This window comes from Montipora foliosa, chromosome 3 (assembly GCF_036669935.1).
Source record: "Montipora foliosa isolate CH-2021 chromosome 3, ASM3666993v2, whole genome shotgun sequence".
Taxonomy (NCBI): Eukaryota; Metazoa; Cnidaria; class Anthozoa; order Scleractinia; family Acroporidae; genus Montipora; species Montipora foliosa.
Window position 1 is genome coordinate 18,472,818 of NC_090871.1, and position 14,303 is coordinate 18,487,120.

General features: G+C 39.5%; 1 protein-coding gene across 1 annotated transcript in view; it reads left to right on the forward strand.

Annotated features, from left to right (window-relative positions):
* Positions 1-1,560: 1,560 nt before the first annotated feature.
* The window catches only part of LOC137996978 (solute carrier family 28 member 3-like), a 13,067-nt gene continuing 324 nt past the window's right edge, over positions 1,561-14,303 (forward strand). The window contains exons 1-10 of the mRNA XM_068842643.1: positions 1,561-1,821; positions 3,539-3,737; positions 6,793-6,964; positions 8,452-8,593; positions 9,349-9,540; positions 9,832-9,993; positions 10,105-10,361; positions 10,732-10,900; positions 11,424-11,603; positions 11,940-12,120. Coding sequence (XP_068698744.1) covers positions 1,801-1,821; positions 3,539-3,737; positions 6,793-6,964; positions 8,452-8,593; positions 9,349-9,540; positions 9,832-9,993; positions 10,105-10,361; positions 10,732-10,900; positions 11,424-11,603; positions 11,940-12,120 — 1,675 coding nt within the window. The 5' untranslated portion in view covers positions 1,561-1,800. The remainder of the gene's footprint in view (positions 1,822-3,538; positions 3,738-6,792; positions 6,965-8,451; positions 8,594-9,348; positions 9,541-9,831; positions 9,994-10,104; positions 10,362-10,731; positions 10,901-11,423; positions 11,604-11,939; positions 12,121-14,303) is intronic.

Consider the following 14,303-nt stretch of genomic DNA (forward strand, 5'->3'; position numbering starts at 1 on the left):
GTTCCCGAGAACAAAGAAGAGTTCCGTTGCCAGTTCGCTGGTTTCTGTAAGATTTTTAAACAATCTGGGGGCAGACCAACACCCAATGTCAAGAAAATTCACAGTAGCCAAAACCAACAAAATGATACAAGAGGACGCATTGCTACTTGACATGCAGACTTGCGAAGTAATCAATCGTGTGTCCTCGAGCGTTGATTTGGAATCGCTGAGTGTTCTCTCCGACCTTGAAAAAAATTCCTCTGGCACCCAGGGTATGAGTCGGCTAACTTTCCACAAAATTTGACGAATGCTAGAGTGTTATTCTCCACTTCGATCACTGTCTCGATCACTTCGAATCTTTAGAGTTTGCGCAGGCGCAGTTACGCGAAAAAAGCCATTTTACGTCATTATTCTCTAGCCAATCAGCGGTTTTTGCGCTCTGTCGTTCAAGTCGATTATCCCAGAGTCTCTCCGGGCGCTCACCCGCTGACCAAGAAGCCCGAGGACTCTGGGTACGAGATTGGGATGGTAATCAAAAAGCAGGACTGGAATACTGATTCAAAGAACGCGCGGATTTCCCTGAATTCTCTCTGCGATTATGTGCGAGTGCACAACTCTCAATCTCACTTATTACGTTACGTACCAGAACCTGGATATTATTAAAAGTCAGACTGTTCTTACTCAGCATTCCTTTCTACAGCACACTTTAATAAGGCAATTATACTCTTTTTTTCATAAGAACCTTTTTTAAGCTAAAACGTTAAGGCTGATATTAACCATAATTTTAGAAGAACAACACCTTTATTTGTACCCTACATTAATTTACATGATTAAAATATATACATATATTCCTTTAAAAAAGGGAAAGAGTACAGGCTGCCCAAGATAACCATAAAGGGTTAAAACGATAGGGAAGCCTTACTTAGGTTATTAATAAACGATTACATTAAAGGGTTAGGTTACACACACACGCACAAACTACACAAAACAAGAAATGAAAAATGCAAGCAGAAAAAAGAAAACAACAAAAGAAAGCTAAGATGCCCAGTATTAAACAACGGAAAGCCCAAAAAAATATAGTGTTGGTAAATCTTTGCGCAATTAATATTTGGCAGCTGAAGAGAAGAGAAGAGAAGAGAAGAGAGAAGAAAGGTTGAGAGTCGATTAAGAACGTTTTTGTATTTGTATTTTGAAAAACAGCATAAAATCAAGGTAAGTAAATGTAAATTAACCCAAATACTTAAGGGCATATTTTGTATAACATGACAATGATTTTCTTACTGCATGGTACACACACATCTCAGTTTGTACATTTAAAAACATCTTTTAAGATGTTAAAAGAACGTTTAAAGATGTTAAAAGAACGTTTAAAGATGTTAAAAAACGTTTTCAGCCTCTCATCGCAAAAATATATAAGAACGTTCAGCCTAAGCTCCAAAATTAGACGTTCTTATAAAAAAAAGAAAAGAGTGGATTACCAACGTCGTTTACGAGAGGCTTAAGGCGGCTCAAATCAATTTCTTCAAAAGTAATTGCAAATGAGTTCTTCAAGCCCTCGAATAAATTAAGCGCCACCCAAGCGTATCTCTGTCACCATTATCATTTACATAACTAAACCTCGTTATCTCTTTACAAATCGATCAAGGAAACCGGTTGTCGACAGCCATAATCATCGATTACCTCAACAGACTCAAGCGCAAACTTTGAGGCAAAATATGATCTTTTTTGTCGGTACATTTTAGACTAACAACTGAACTGTCCTGTCACTCGAGCAAAACACATGTCAACAGCTTGTTCAACATTGCGAAATTTTTACACACAATGGATGGCAGTTACAACGCGGTAGGTATAAACATGGTTTTTGTAAAATAGCATTTAGGAAAAGTGTTAAATAATATGTGGAATTATTAACCGTAAAATTCTAAGATTCGAAGTGTCTAAATAACAGAGAGCGGGAATTGGGGCTGTGACTTAATGACTTTTACTGAAAGTATCAGATTAAACATTCAACAACAGTTAGGAACTTCTAATAACTCTATACACGATAATGAAATACCAGTAAATCGTCTTTTGGTGCCGAAAGTTCTGTGACAAGTTTGCCTTGTCTTGCTCAAGTAAATGCAAAAATTGTACTCGTCGTTTCGCAATCTTTATGCAAATATTACCACTTGCAAACCACGACGCATATTTTGTACAAATTATTGCTTGCGAACACTGAAACGAAATTGTAAACCGATTAGGTTGAAGTATTCACGGTGTTCAGTTGATGAAGTTTAACTTTAATTCAGACGATTATTCTGATCAAAAACAGACTTTACGTTTGCTTTTGAATGTTCTAATCATGGAGCCAGTGAAGCCCTTAATCATGAACAGAAGGCAGACTTGGTAAGTGTATCAAGTCTGCAGTTGAGAAAACTCTTTCCCGGGAAGGGGTGGGGGGGGGGGGGGGGGTGGGGCATCCATCAGCAATTTCATATCGAATATATACCAAAATTCGGTTTCTACGTACACCTCTGTTATGGACTGAACAATTTTCAGAGATCGAAGCCACGGAAAATAATACTTTCTCAGATTCTGCAGGATGTAATTAACAGGAATTTAGTTTACAAACCGGAAGTTCATAAACCGATCCCCCAGGGGTTGTACTTCCTATTCGGCTTATTAGGGAGCTTAAGCACCCGCGTTTTTGAGAGACGGACGGCAACCGGAAGAGAGCATTTCGCGTGCCCGGACCGTGTTGTCTCTCAGTTTTTTATACTACTCATCTCTAATGGAGAAAAGATAATCAGCAATGTGAATGTGGGTGTGTGAGGGCAAGTTAAAAGTGAAAATAGCTCACTTCCGGTTGCCGTCCGCGTCTCAGAAACGTGCGTGCTTAAGCTCCCTATTTAGCAACAGAACGGGAACGTCAGTGGCGACGTCGCGCGCAGCAAAACTACCAATGAGAATTTAGAATAGAGAAGAAAAGATTGAAGTCTACTCTATTCTGAATTTTAATTGGTATTTTTTCTGCGCGCGCCGTCGCCACTGACGTTCCTGTTCTGTTGCAAAATAAGCCTTTTAATGCACTAATGGGGATGTGCCGCTGGATGACGATGCATTTTCACGACTAGATTGACTATACTGGGGGAGTTCCCGACAGAGTTACCAGAATGGGGTCGCAAATTGTTGGCATTTTGGGGGTAAGAAAATTCTGGCTAGTGGGATTTAAAAATGGAAAGACTCGCGGTAAAAAAAGTTGTTACAGAAGGAACTGTAGCGCTATCGATTTAATCTTTACAAGTCGCGCTACATTCCGTTTTGAAATTACAATTAAAAGGCTGTATGTAAGGTTTATGCATAAACAGAAAGTGACTAAGTTGGTGTCGCTAAAATTACATTTACCCAAAAGTGACTAAGATAGGGTCTAAAATTGGCCATAAAATGGATATAATAAAGGGAAGAGGTTCTGAGAGGCCAACGGCTCATACCCCCACGGGATCGATCCCCCTCCCACATTTTATCTACCACTCGTAAGTCCCAAAATCCTTACCGTTTTTTTTACCTTTCTTAATTTCAGGTGAATGCTCCTTCCAGCATAAACCCAACAAGTGTAAATATAGTGGAAATGGTGGAGAACGGACGACCACGCGCTGCCTCCGTTGAACAAAGCAGACGAAACGTAAGGTTGAGAACCCTTGAGGAACTATGGCTCAACTATTCATTTCAGATTGTTGTTGTCACGATTTCATTCGTCTTGCTCATTTACTCAATTGCAGGTAAGGTCAGTTGTAAAAACCCCACGGATACCTTGGATGGTCTTTCATTTACCGGATACGAAATAATTAATGTCCACAAAACAAAAGAACAAAGCTAACATAACAATACCAAATTAGCAAGGTCTAATCGGAATAACAATGATTCTTTTGTCCTCCGCCATTTTAGTCCGGTATAAGAAAGTCTACCCAATAACTTTATTAGCCGGAGCGGAAAATACCAAAATACTGTTTGTTTTTCCACCCAAATTGCAGCATTGCTTCCTCGGTCTTTTTCTTGGTCTTGGTCTTGGTCTTGGTCCCAAGAGAAAACAAAAAGAATCCTTTTTCAAAACTTGGGTGGAAAAGCAAAGAGTATTATGGTATTTTCAGTTTCGGCCAATTTAGCATATTTTAAAACAGTGGATAGCGTTGAAGGTGCTGTGTGATTGACTACTCAAACTCCGAATTCGACCTCGGATTCAGGCTATATTGTGTTAATTGCTTTGTGATCTCGGTTATCAGCTATTATTAAAAACTGGATCATTGGATAATGCAATTCGAGAGTTTTGATTGGCCAAGCCATCATGGGTTATGAGCCATTATACCATGATCTACAAACACGGCAAGCATATGCGTGATTTTTTGGGCCTTTTTATTTTGATGGTAATCTAGTTTTCTATATTTTGGGGGCGTTTTTAATAAAACAATTATTCCACTCGCGCTTGTTGGATATGAGTTGATTATAGCCAACTCGGCGCTACGCGCCTCCTTGGCTATCTATCATCTCATATCCAACAAGCGCAAGTGGAATAATTGTTAAATATACCGTATGACCTAATATGGAAACTGACTACGTAAGTGTTGCAAGCTGGAAACTGATTCGCTTTAATTACCAAGTGCCCAAGCGTCCAGAATTCAATTAAAATTTAATGAAACAATTATTCCATTCGCGCTTGTTGAATATGAGACTGTTATAGCGAACTCGGTGGTACGCGCCTCTTTGTCTATGTACCATCTCATATCCACCTAATTGTTAACTATTGAAATAGCATCAGAACGAGTCATGAGCTTTTGCATTCGTCACCATTTTACATGCATTTCATTTGCTTACTAACAATTCGACGTCATTTGGCATGAAGGACAAAGGTTAAAATATGACTTCTGACGCCATCCGTGGCTGAATTCTCATAAGCTGCCGTTATCTTGTACAGTACGTGTTGTGCAGTGGAATTCATGACACTAAAAACTCACCGAGTTTGGTTTGCTGCCGTGTCCAACCTCTTATTGGGAATCGGATATTGGGCAGTGGCTTCTCAGATGGCTATCTAGGGTTAAGGTTTATAAACTTGAGCACAAAACTGCAAATTTCAATTTGATTTGTTAGTTTCTTCACGGTTCCACCCAGTTTATTTCGTCAATACGTAGTTGGGCCTGTTTGTTGGAAATCAAACTGGAATAGTGACGAAAAGGTTTGAAAAAGGTGAATACGAAATTTAAATCAGTGACTTCCCTTTTCACATCGCTGTTTTGGATGTTAAACTGAGTCTCTGATAAGAGACGGAGAATTGAGTGATCCAAACGCGCAGGATACGTCGACAGGCAACTCAGTGTTCGAGAGCAAATCGAAACAAATACCTCCGAATCAAGCAATGCGGAGCCTGCTCACCAGCTACTTAAGGACGTTCGCGCCAATTGTTTCTGCGCATCCTTACTGCGCACGCAAATGCACACGCCACGTCATACACGAGCGCGCGCGCTAAGTACTAAAATAGGAAATGATAGGGCAAAAGGCCATTGCTATAGCTTTGCCTTAAGTTAACGGTCTTGGACGTTCAGTGACCCCTATTTTTCTTTCCAGAAACGGATTTTATTTACAATTATCTCCACGTTGTCCAAAAATGAACAAAAAATCAATGTGGGAAGTTAAAAAAATTTCAAGATTTCTGCTCACGGGACATCGAATCCTGCCATCTTGCGGCTGCAAGGCGCGTGAAACTGTGGTCGCTAAACGCGAACCTGATCTTTAAGGAACCTCACCAGTTGACTAAATTCACTTGATGGGTCCACTTAAACAAAGTTTGCTAGAGAACATTTCACTTCAAAGATGGAATTGCAATATTTTTGGGTTTACAGACACTGGCCTTATTCGCTAACGAAGCCCGAGTTTGTCATATTGTGGGTGTTTTTCCGGGCATGTTCTCTCCAAAACGAAGTCGGTGACCCCCCATTTTTTTTACATTTCTGACATAACTAACTCATCATCTTACAGTGGTAAAAGTTTCAGAAAAAAATCAATGTTGAAAAATTTTCGCGCGAACGTCCTTAATTAAAGACGGTGTCTACTATTGTTATTGCGCATACGTTCTGGCCATCTCGAGATACTCGGATTTCCTATGAGTGGTGCTTATTACGACATGGATATTTTTGCGCGGTTTAAAACTATGCGGAGAAAGTGGAACTTAGCAAGTGCTCTTGGAATCCAAAAAGAAAATTGGGGGTAACCTTGCATTTTTCAGAGATAAGTAAGCTTCAATTTGGAAAAGAACGCCATACATAGCTTTGTAATTTAAAGCTTTTTACAAATATTGTTGATTAATTAATTATATTTGAAAAATGCGTGGTTACGCCCAATATTCAATAACACTTGTTAAGATCTACTTTTCCCGCATATCAGTAAACCGCGCAAAAATACTTTTGAATTATTAGGCACCGTCCTTAACAACTATTGCACCGCAAGAGTAGTTTCACTTCCCTTTTAAGACCTATTACGTATACAATCGGTCAGAAAATCATTAATACTGAGTTCTGAAATTTTTGCAGGAGTCAGTTAACCTGGAGTAAAGACTGACAGTTTGAAAACGTGATTTCGTAATTTAAATGACGCGAGATTTCGACATTTCATGTCGCAGGTTTTGAGAGCACGTGAGCCGGAAAAAAACGCATGCAAACCCACAGTTTTGCTCCTTAAACAAAGTTGTCTTAGTGACGTTCTCGTGAACTCGCCATCATATATTTCAGACCTGAGGCCCTTAAAATATCTAGAAGTAACGATGTTTTCTTCTTATCCCTTTCGTAGCCATCGCTGTTTCCGGCTTCCATCAGGTCACTGGATTTTTCGCTGTAACTATGGTCTTCTGGTTTTGTGTGACGTATATGTTTCTTCGAGACTATTTTGGAGAAACCATTTACAAACTTTGTTGTCTACCTGTTATTTCACTTTTGCGAGAGAAATGGAGGTATCTGAGATGGTAAGTTACTTTGAGTGATATGAAAAGTAGTACGGTGGCCCACAACTTTCACATCAAAACCAAATGCTCACAGCAAATTCAAATCACTCGCAGTATAGCGAGTAACTGAATCTCGGTAAGTATACAATTCAGCATTACGTTGCTGTCGCACGCTAGACACAAATCGTGCAGTTTACGTGTAACCAGTGGAATTGAAACAAAAATTTCGTATGTAGGGTTTTAGGGGCCGACCATGTAACTCTTGAGAGGGGTGGGGGATGGGTGATTTCTGGTTAGCAAGTTTTTTTTTCTAGCAACCTGGTGGGCAGGATATTTTTTTCCCTTCTAAATGCTCTGCAATGCTCTGCATGATATTTTTTTTCTCTCCTCATTTCTCTGCAGGATTTTTTTTCCTCAAAACAGTGTCGTGTTTACATTTACAGAATGTATTTACATTTACATTGTGGTTATTGCAGTAATAGTTCTAACATGGAGCTGCAAAGCCTTAAAATGTTGTAAGCAGTACAAAATCATTGTTGTATAGCTACATGTCTTCGGAACGTCATTCTTCAGAATCATTTAATATTACCTAATAACAATATTCTCATGTTATAAAGTGATGCTCCAGAGGTAGATTTGAAAATGTTTAGCTTCTTAATTTTAAAAAATAGCTAAAAATAGTAAAAAGCAGTTCAGAAATTCTCATAGCATGGTAATTACTGATAGAATCATTAGTTACAATTTAAAAGTGAACTGAAATCTCCAAAACAAATGTGAAAGCAGAATTAAAGTTAGTTGATCATGGTCTAATTTGTTATATGTTGTCTTACATTATATAAGACATTGCAAAAACCTTACATTTCAATAGAAAGTAATTACATGAAAATGCTTCAATTGAAAAGATTAAAAATGAACAAATTATTTTTCTTTGTCTAATAAAACTTGATTCTTCAAATAGAAAAATTTACCTCCATTACTGCTTGTGATAAGCTAACGAGTTTGGATACAGTGCGAGCCAGCAAGCCAGAAATCCCTGATCCCAATAACCGCAAGCTACCTAAGGAACTGTAGGCTAACTGCAGTGCTAACTAGGCTAACCGTAATAGCTTGCATGACTCCTGTGACTTGGAGCCATGTGAACCAAGCAAGCAAGAAATCCCTTATCCATTATAAGGGCAAACCGCAAGTAACCTAAGCTAACTGTAGGCCAACCGGTGTGACGTTTAGGCTAACCAGAGTGTTATTTAGGCCAATCAATGTGTTATTTTAATAGGCTAACCACAGTGGCTCGCTGTCTTACAGATTATCCGGAATGGTTGCAGTTTTGCTGGGATTTTGTAAAACCCCCCAGGAATGATGATATAGCTTTGCAACATTTTTTTTTCCTTGCTTGAAGCAGTGCAAGAATTTTTTTTCTATTTCATTTGTGCTGCATGCAATTTTTTTCTTCTAACAAGCGCTTGCGGGAAATTTTTTTCAAAATCAGAATTCTTTATGTTTGCTTTCAGGATTGTTCTTCTAGTGGTGTTGACTTTGATAGGTTTATGGTTTGGTTTGGACACAGCAAAGGAACCCAAGAGATTTATATCACTGCTGGGAATGCTAGTTTATGTGGGAATCAGTTATGCGTTCTCAATTCATCGGAGGAAAGTGAGTGCGTCATTTTCAGCAACATGCAACCATTGTCGTAACTGATCACATTGTATCTCACTCGTATTGTTTGGTATCTGCCAGGCCCTTTAAAGTGAACAACAATACCATCAAGGTGACACACGCTAACACCAACCCCGCGGTGTGGCCCGGTGTGACCCGGTCAATTAGCAGCCATGGACAGCTGTTTCGCGGTCTTGCTGGGCCTCATCAGCATGGCGTAGCTAATATACCAGGCGGGTGTGTTTAAAAAAGCACGAAGTACAGTTAGTGATCATGAAATAACGTATATAGAAGAACTGAGGCAAGTGCTTAGGAGTTATTGGTGGAATAAAAGCATGACTGACCAAAACTCGGGTGTTTTCATTGTTGCGATACATATACATCATATTTTTGTGAAAGGTTGCATTACGGCTATGCAAAGTGAGACTCTCTCAATCGTAATATTGTTTGCACAGAGACTGGATTCCGTTTGGCTACGCTCTTCGTCGCTTCGACGGAGACCGTGAAAAAATTCAGCGAATCCTCATCCGTCTTTTTGTGCTGGCCAAGTTGTCATTCAACTCATTCCATGGTTCGACAAAAGTTCAACAGTCGCCGCTAGATCGCAAAAATGGAAGAGGATGTAAGAACTCACAAAGAATACTACCAATCCTCTACACATCACAGGATACACGATAATGGTTATACACTCCAGTCTTAGTATTGTTTACGATTGATTATGAATCTAACTTTTTGTTTGTTTCAAATTTCAGATAAAATGGCGCCCGGTCCTATGGGGTTTGGGATTGCAGCTGGTTTTCGCTCTTATTATTCTCAGGACGTCGCAAGGATACCAGGCCTTTAAATTTATCGGTGACACAGTAACGAGATTTCTCGAGTATACAGATGTCGGATCAGCTTTTGTTTTTGGAGACAACTTCGCGACCCATTATATCGCATTTAAGGTACCAGAACATTGATTTTCACAGCATCATACTTTAAATTTCAAAAATAACCCTGCTGCAAAATTCTTGAATTTAAGTATAACACGCCTTTCAAAACAGTTTTTTGATTTTCCTCTTTGCTTAATTAAGAGACAAGAAGTTCATATTTGAATGTAAAGAAAGAGCAGTAAACTGGCTGCCATTTTGAAATAAGATTAGTAGCATCGCTTCTGAAATTCCTTGAACAGGTGTGTTACTTATTGTGTAAATTCATTTAATAACATTTGACCACTAACTTTAAATCTTTTCCAGATTCTCACGGTCATCATTTTCTTCAGTTCCTTTATCTCGGTTCTCTACTACTTAGGGGTAATGCCGCTGATCATCGCCAAGATCGCTTGGCTGATGCAGATTACTATGGGAACTTCTGCTGCCGAATCTCTCTCGGCCGCGGGAAATATTTTCGTCGGCCAGGTAAAGAGGTTTGCAAGTTATTCGTGTGAATTAATGTCTTACCAAAGCAGATGCATGTCTGTACTTCCGGAGATCGATTTTCTGACGTAGATATGCTTACTTTACGTTTAGACTGAGGCACCTTTGCTAATACGACCATTTCTTGCGAATCTCACTCAATCCGAACTTCACGCGGTCATGACAGGAGGCCTGGCCACTGTGGCGGGAGGAATCCTTGCAGCGTTCGTGGGAGTAGGTATCCAGGCCTCGCACTTAATCGCTGCCTCCGTGATGTCGGCTCCTGCCGCCTTGGCTGTCTCGAAAATCATGTGTCCAGAAACAGAAGTACCAGAAACTATGTCACAAGAAACTATACATTTTGAGCCACCGTGAGTTTTTGTTGCTTAGTATAACTAAATGAATTAATAATTTCGCTTTTCATTTATTTTCGTTTTTCGTCGTTTTTAACCCTCACAATACGTCACTTCCCGCGATTTTACAGACCTTATCCTAGACAGCTTTGTTCGTGACACATAGACACCTTCTTCGTGGTCTGTTCTTATGAATACGAACAGCCATAACACTTGGTTTGTGGAATTGTGGGCAGCTCTCAGCTATTTCGACCTCGGTAGGCCTCATCAGCCGCGGACTTAGCCACAATTTAAAATCCGGAGTACACGTCAATTTGGCCTTTTGTTGTAGTCATGCGAATCAAGGAATAGACATCTACTGACTGTGTTGAATTATTCATTTCTACAGAGTAGAAAGAAATGTGATTGAAGCAGCAGCCAAAGGAGCAAGCACCGCTATTCCTCTCGTTGCGAACGTGCTCGCAATGCTTATAACATTTTTTGCTTTTATCGCCTTTTTCAATGGAGTTCTATCCTATTTGGGAAGCATGGTTGGATATTCCGAGCTAAGCTTTCAGGCAAGTTCTTTGTCGGTTATTGACGTTTCCATAATACAGTTTTTAGCACGTCAATAAAGCTTAGCAAAGGCGTAAAAAAAGACGCGCCGAACTGAAATCCAGGTTACTCTATTTAGCCAATCAAAAAAGAGTCTCCATCGGAGGAGGTTTGGAGAACGATTTTAGGAATTCAAAGTTATTCCAAAGCAAGTTGCTTTAATTAATTTTACAACTTTTGCTGCAGCGCGCGACCCTGAGGAAAGAGTTTAACATGAAAACGTTGAACTTTAAACCTTTGCTATAAGCTGATTTAAGAGACATAACTTTTGTGCAGCAAAATGAGCCAACACGAAGACTAAACGATCTCCAGCCAAAAGTCTGAACCGGTTCTCAAACATCTTATAACACCACACCAGCCTCACCATCGCGCAGTCACTTGATCATCGCAAATTACATTTTCCGAACGTGAAATGCATTAATTATATTTTTTATTTATTGTATAATAAACTCCCTTTAATTTCACTATTGTCACTCCTCCTTTTAGGTAATCTGCTCTTACGTGTTTATGCCTTTCGCATTTCTCATGGGTGTGGACTGGGCAGACTGTCAAAACGTGGGCAGGTTCTTGGGCGTGAAAACATTCCTCAACGAGTTTATAGCATACATCGAGATGGGACCGTATATAAAAAATCGCAATGAAATGAATGGAGGACCAACTATATCGGTAGGTTAAACTTGAACTCGACTGAAAGTTACATTCAAAAAACGAACAGAAAGTTTAACGCAAACCTCAATTGAAACTTGCCTTAGAGATTTAATATTTCTGGGTGTTGGTATCACGCGTTGTCCCCGCTGTCCCATACGCTGTACACCTACGACTGGATATCTTGAGTCCCACAACTCCAACCGAGGCTCCTACTCGTTCTTGTTACTGATAGCCTAGACAAACAATCTGGGAGCAAGAATTAAAATATACAGGCATAATATTAACTCAGGACAAATATTCTTTTACTCTTTCTTTTTGTACCTTATTCTACTTGACTTCCTTTTAATTTTGCAGCGTCGTTCCGAGGTCATTGCCACTTACGCTTTGTGCGGCTTCACGAATTTTCTTGGCCTTGGGGTTCTTCTGGGAGGTCTGGGACCGATGGCTCCCAATCGGCGGGGGGACATGGCGAGGTTTGCTATAAGGAGCCTCTTTGCAGCCACCATCGCATGTTTCATGACTGCTAGTATTGCAGGTCAGTAAATTCCTGTTCTCGTCCATACATAACAATGGACACATGGTTTATTCTTGGAATAGCGCGAGCCCAAGTTTGTGAGGGTGTGAACCTTGCAATATGACTCATGGACACAAATTGCCTCGCACTCACGTTTTGCCTCGCCTTGGCGCAATATTCTCCTGAGGCAAGTTGATTGAGAACCTTTAATCTACGAGGGAAGAAATTGGAATTTACAGAATTCTCGTGTCATTAATGACGCACGAGATGATTGATGATTTTGTGTTCGGAGGTTGAGTGAAAACGCATTTTTTCTCACTTCCCTGACCATTGTGTTGTGTACACTTGCGTTGAGTGTTCTTTTTCAAACCACCGTGTTCCAGATCGAGTGAACGAGCTCAAAACTAACCGGCGTACGTGTTCTTCTCGGCTGCTGTTGTCAATTTCGGCCTTCGGCCCGCCAGTAGAGTAGTTTGTTTTTCGTTTTGTAACCATGAGTTGTGAACAATTTAATTTAATTTTCAAAGGAAATATGTTGTCTGCAAAGTACACAATCCAACGATCAATTTGACTTCAAATTCATGGCTGTATCTTGCAAAATAAAAATCCTACAAGTGAAACAACTTTCATGTGCGAGATAGTTTCATTCCCCATTACATGTTTCACACTGAAAAGTCTGAAAACGCTTTGGCGATTCTTTTACATGGCACTGATTTTATTCAACTTAATTATTGTATATTCCTGTTAAAATTACCGCCGTTCAAAAATTACAGCAGTACTTTCCATATTATTGCAAAACACATTGACATTTACATTGTTATTGGAGATACAAAGTGTGCAATTTCTATTGTTATTGTATTATTGTTAACAAGATAAGTTGAGTTTCAGTACTTTCGAATAAAAAAAATTACAACTACAGTAACTATGGGGTGTTTTGCAACTCTCATACAAATTCTGCAAACTATGTATTATATTGACTGTCTCGTTGGCACTTAGCGATAGCTATTAGAGCGGTTTTCAATTGAGTGTCGAAAGTAATAACCGAATTGCATTGCTTTTTCATTACTTCACTCAGTGATTGGTTCAAAGTTCTCGCATAAATTTTTCAACCAATCAGAAGTGAAACCAAAACCAATTGTGGCTTGCAAGTGCATATTTTCCGGCGCTTTGTGTGGCTACGTGTAATTTCTTCGCGTTTTGATTGGTTTACTGGATTGCCTCCGTCCTTTTTGATTGGCCAAAGTAATTACTTTGGTTTTGGTTTTACTAAACTCAATTGAAACTTGCTCTACTAGTTTTAAATGTAAATTACAAAGTTTCAATTAAGTGGACAACTATGAATACTTCAAAAGATTCTGATTCCTTATGTCTAAACGTTACGTGGACTTATGCCTTATCAGAAGCACATGACTTTGAGGCGTGTAACTTAAAACTCTTTTCCTTGAAACAAAGCTGGAGACACCAATTTCACGCCCAAATATGGATAAAAATAACATCGAAGCTGCACGCGCGGGCTGTTACATCCACATAAGGAAAGTTTTAAACTCAAAAAACAGCAGCTCTGGGCCCTGTTGTTCGAAAGCCGATTAACTTCATCCAGGATTAGCGTAAACTTTTGTTTCATGTTTTCAACTTTTTGGTGAAAGTTTTGTTTTTCAAGATTTACTTCTTCTAATGTAAAGTTTTGCCGAATATCAGCGCTGAACAGCATTTGGAAATAGAGAAATGAACTCCTTGGTTAATTTTTAATCTGGGATTAGCGTTAATCGGCTTTTGAACAACCGGGCCCAGGGTCGGCCCAGGGGATTTTTGGACACCAATTTTATTCCCAAATATGGACAAAAATAATATCGAAGCTGCACGCGTGGGCTGTTACATCCAAATAAGGAAAGTTTTAAACTGAAAAAACCGCAGCTCTGGGCCCGGTCGTTCGAAGGCCGATTAACTTCCTCTAGGATTAGTGTAAACTATTGTTTCATGTTTTCAACTTTTTGCGAAAGTTTCTTTTGCTTATTTTTGTTTTTCAAGATTAACTTCTTCTAATGTAAAACTTTGCCGAATATCAGCGCTGAACAGCATTTGGGAGAAGAGAAATTAACTCCCTGGTTAATTTTTAATCTGGGATTAGCGTTAATCGGCTTTTGAACAACCCGGGCCCTGTAGCAGAGTTCATAAGCTTCTGGCCTTATTTAGTAAAACAAGCG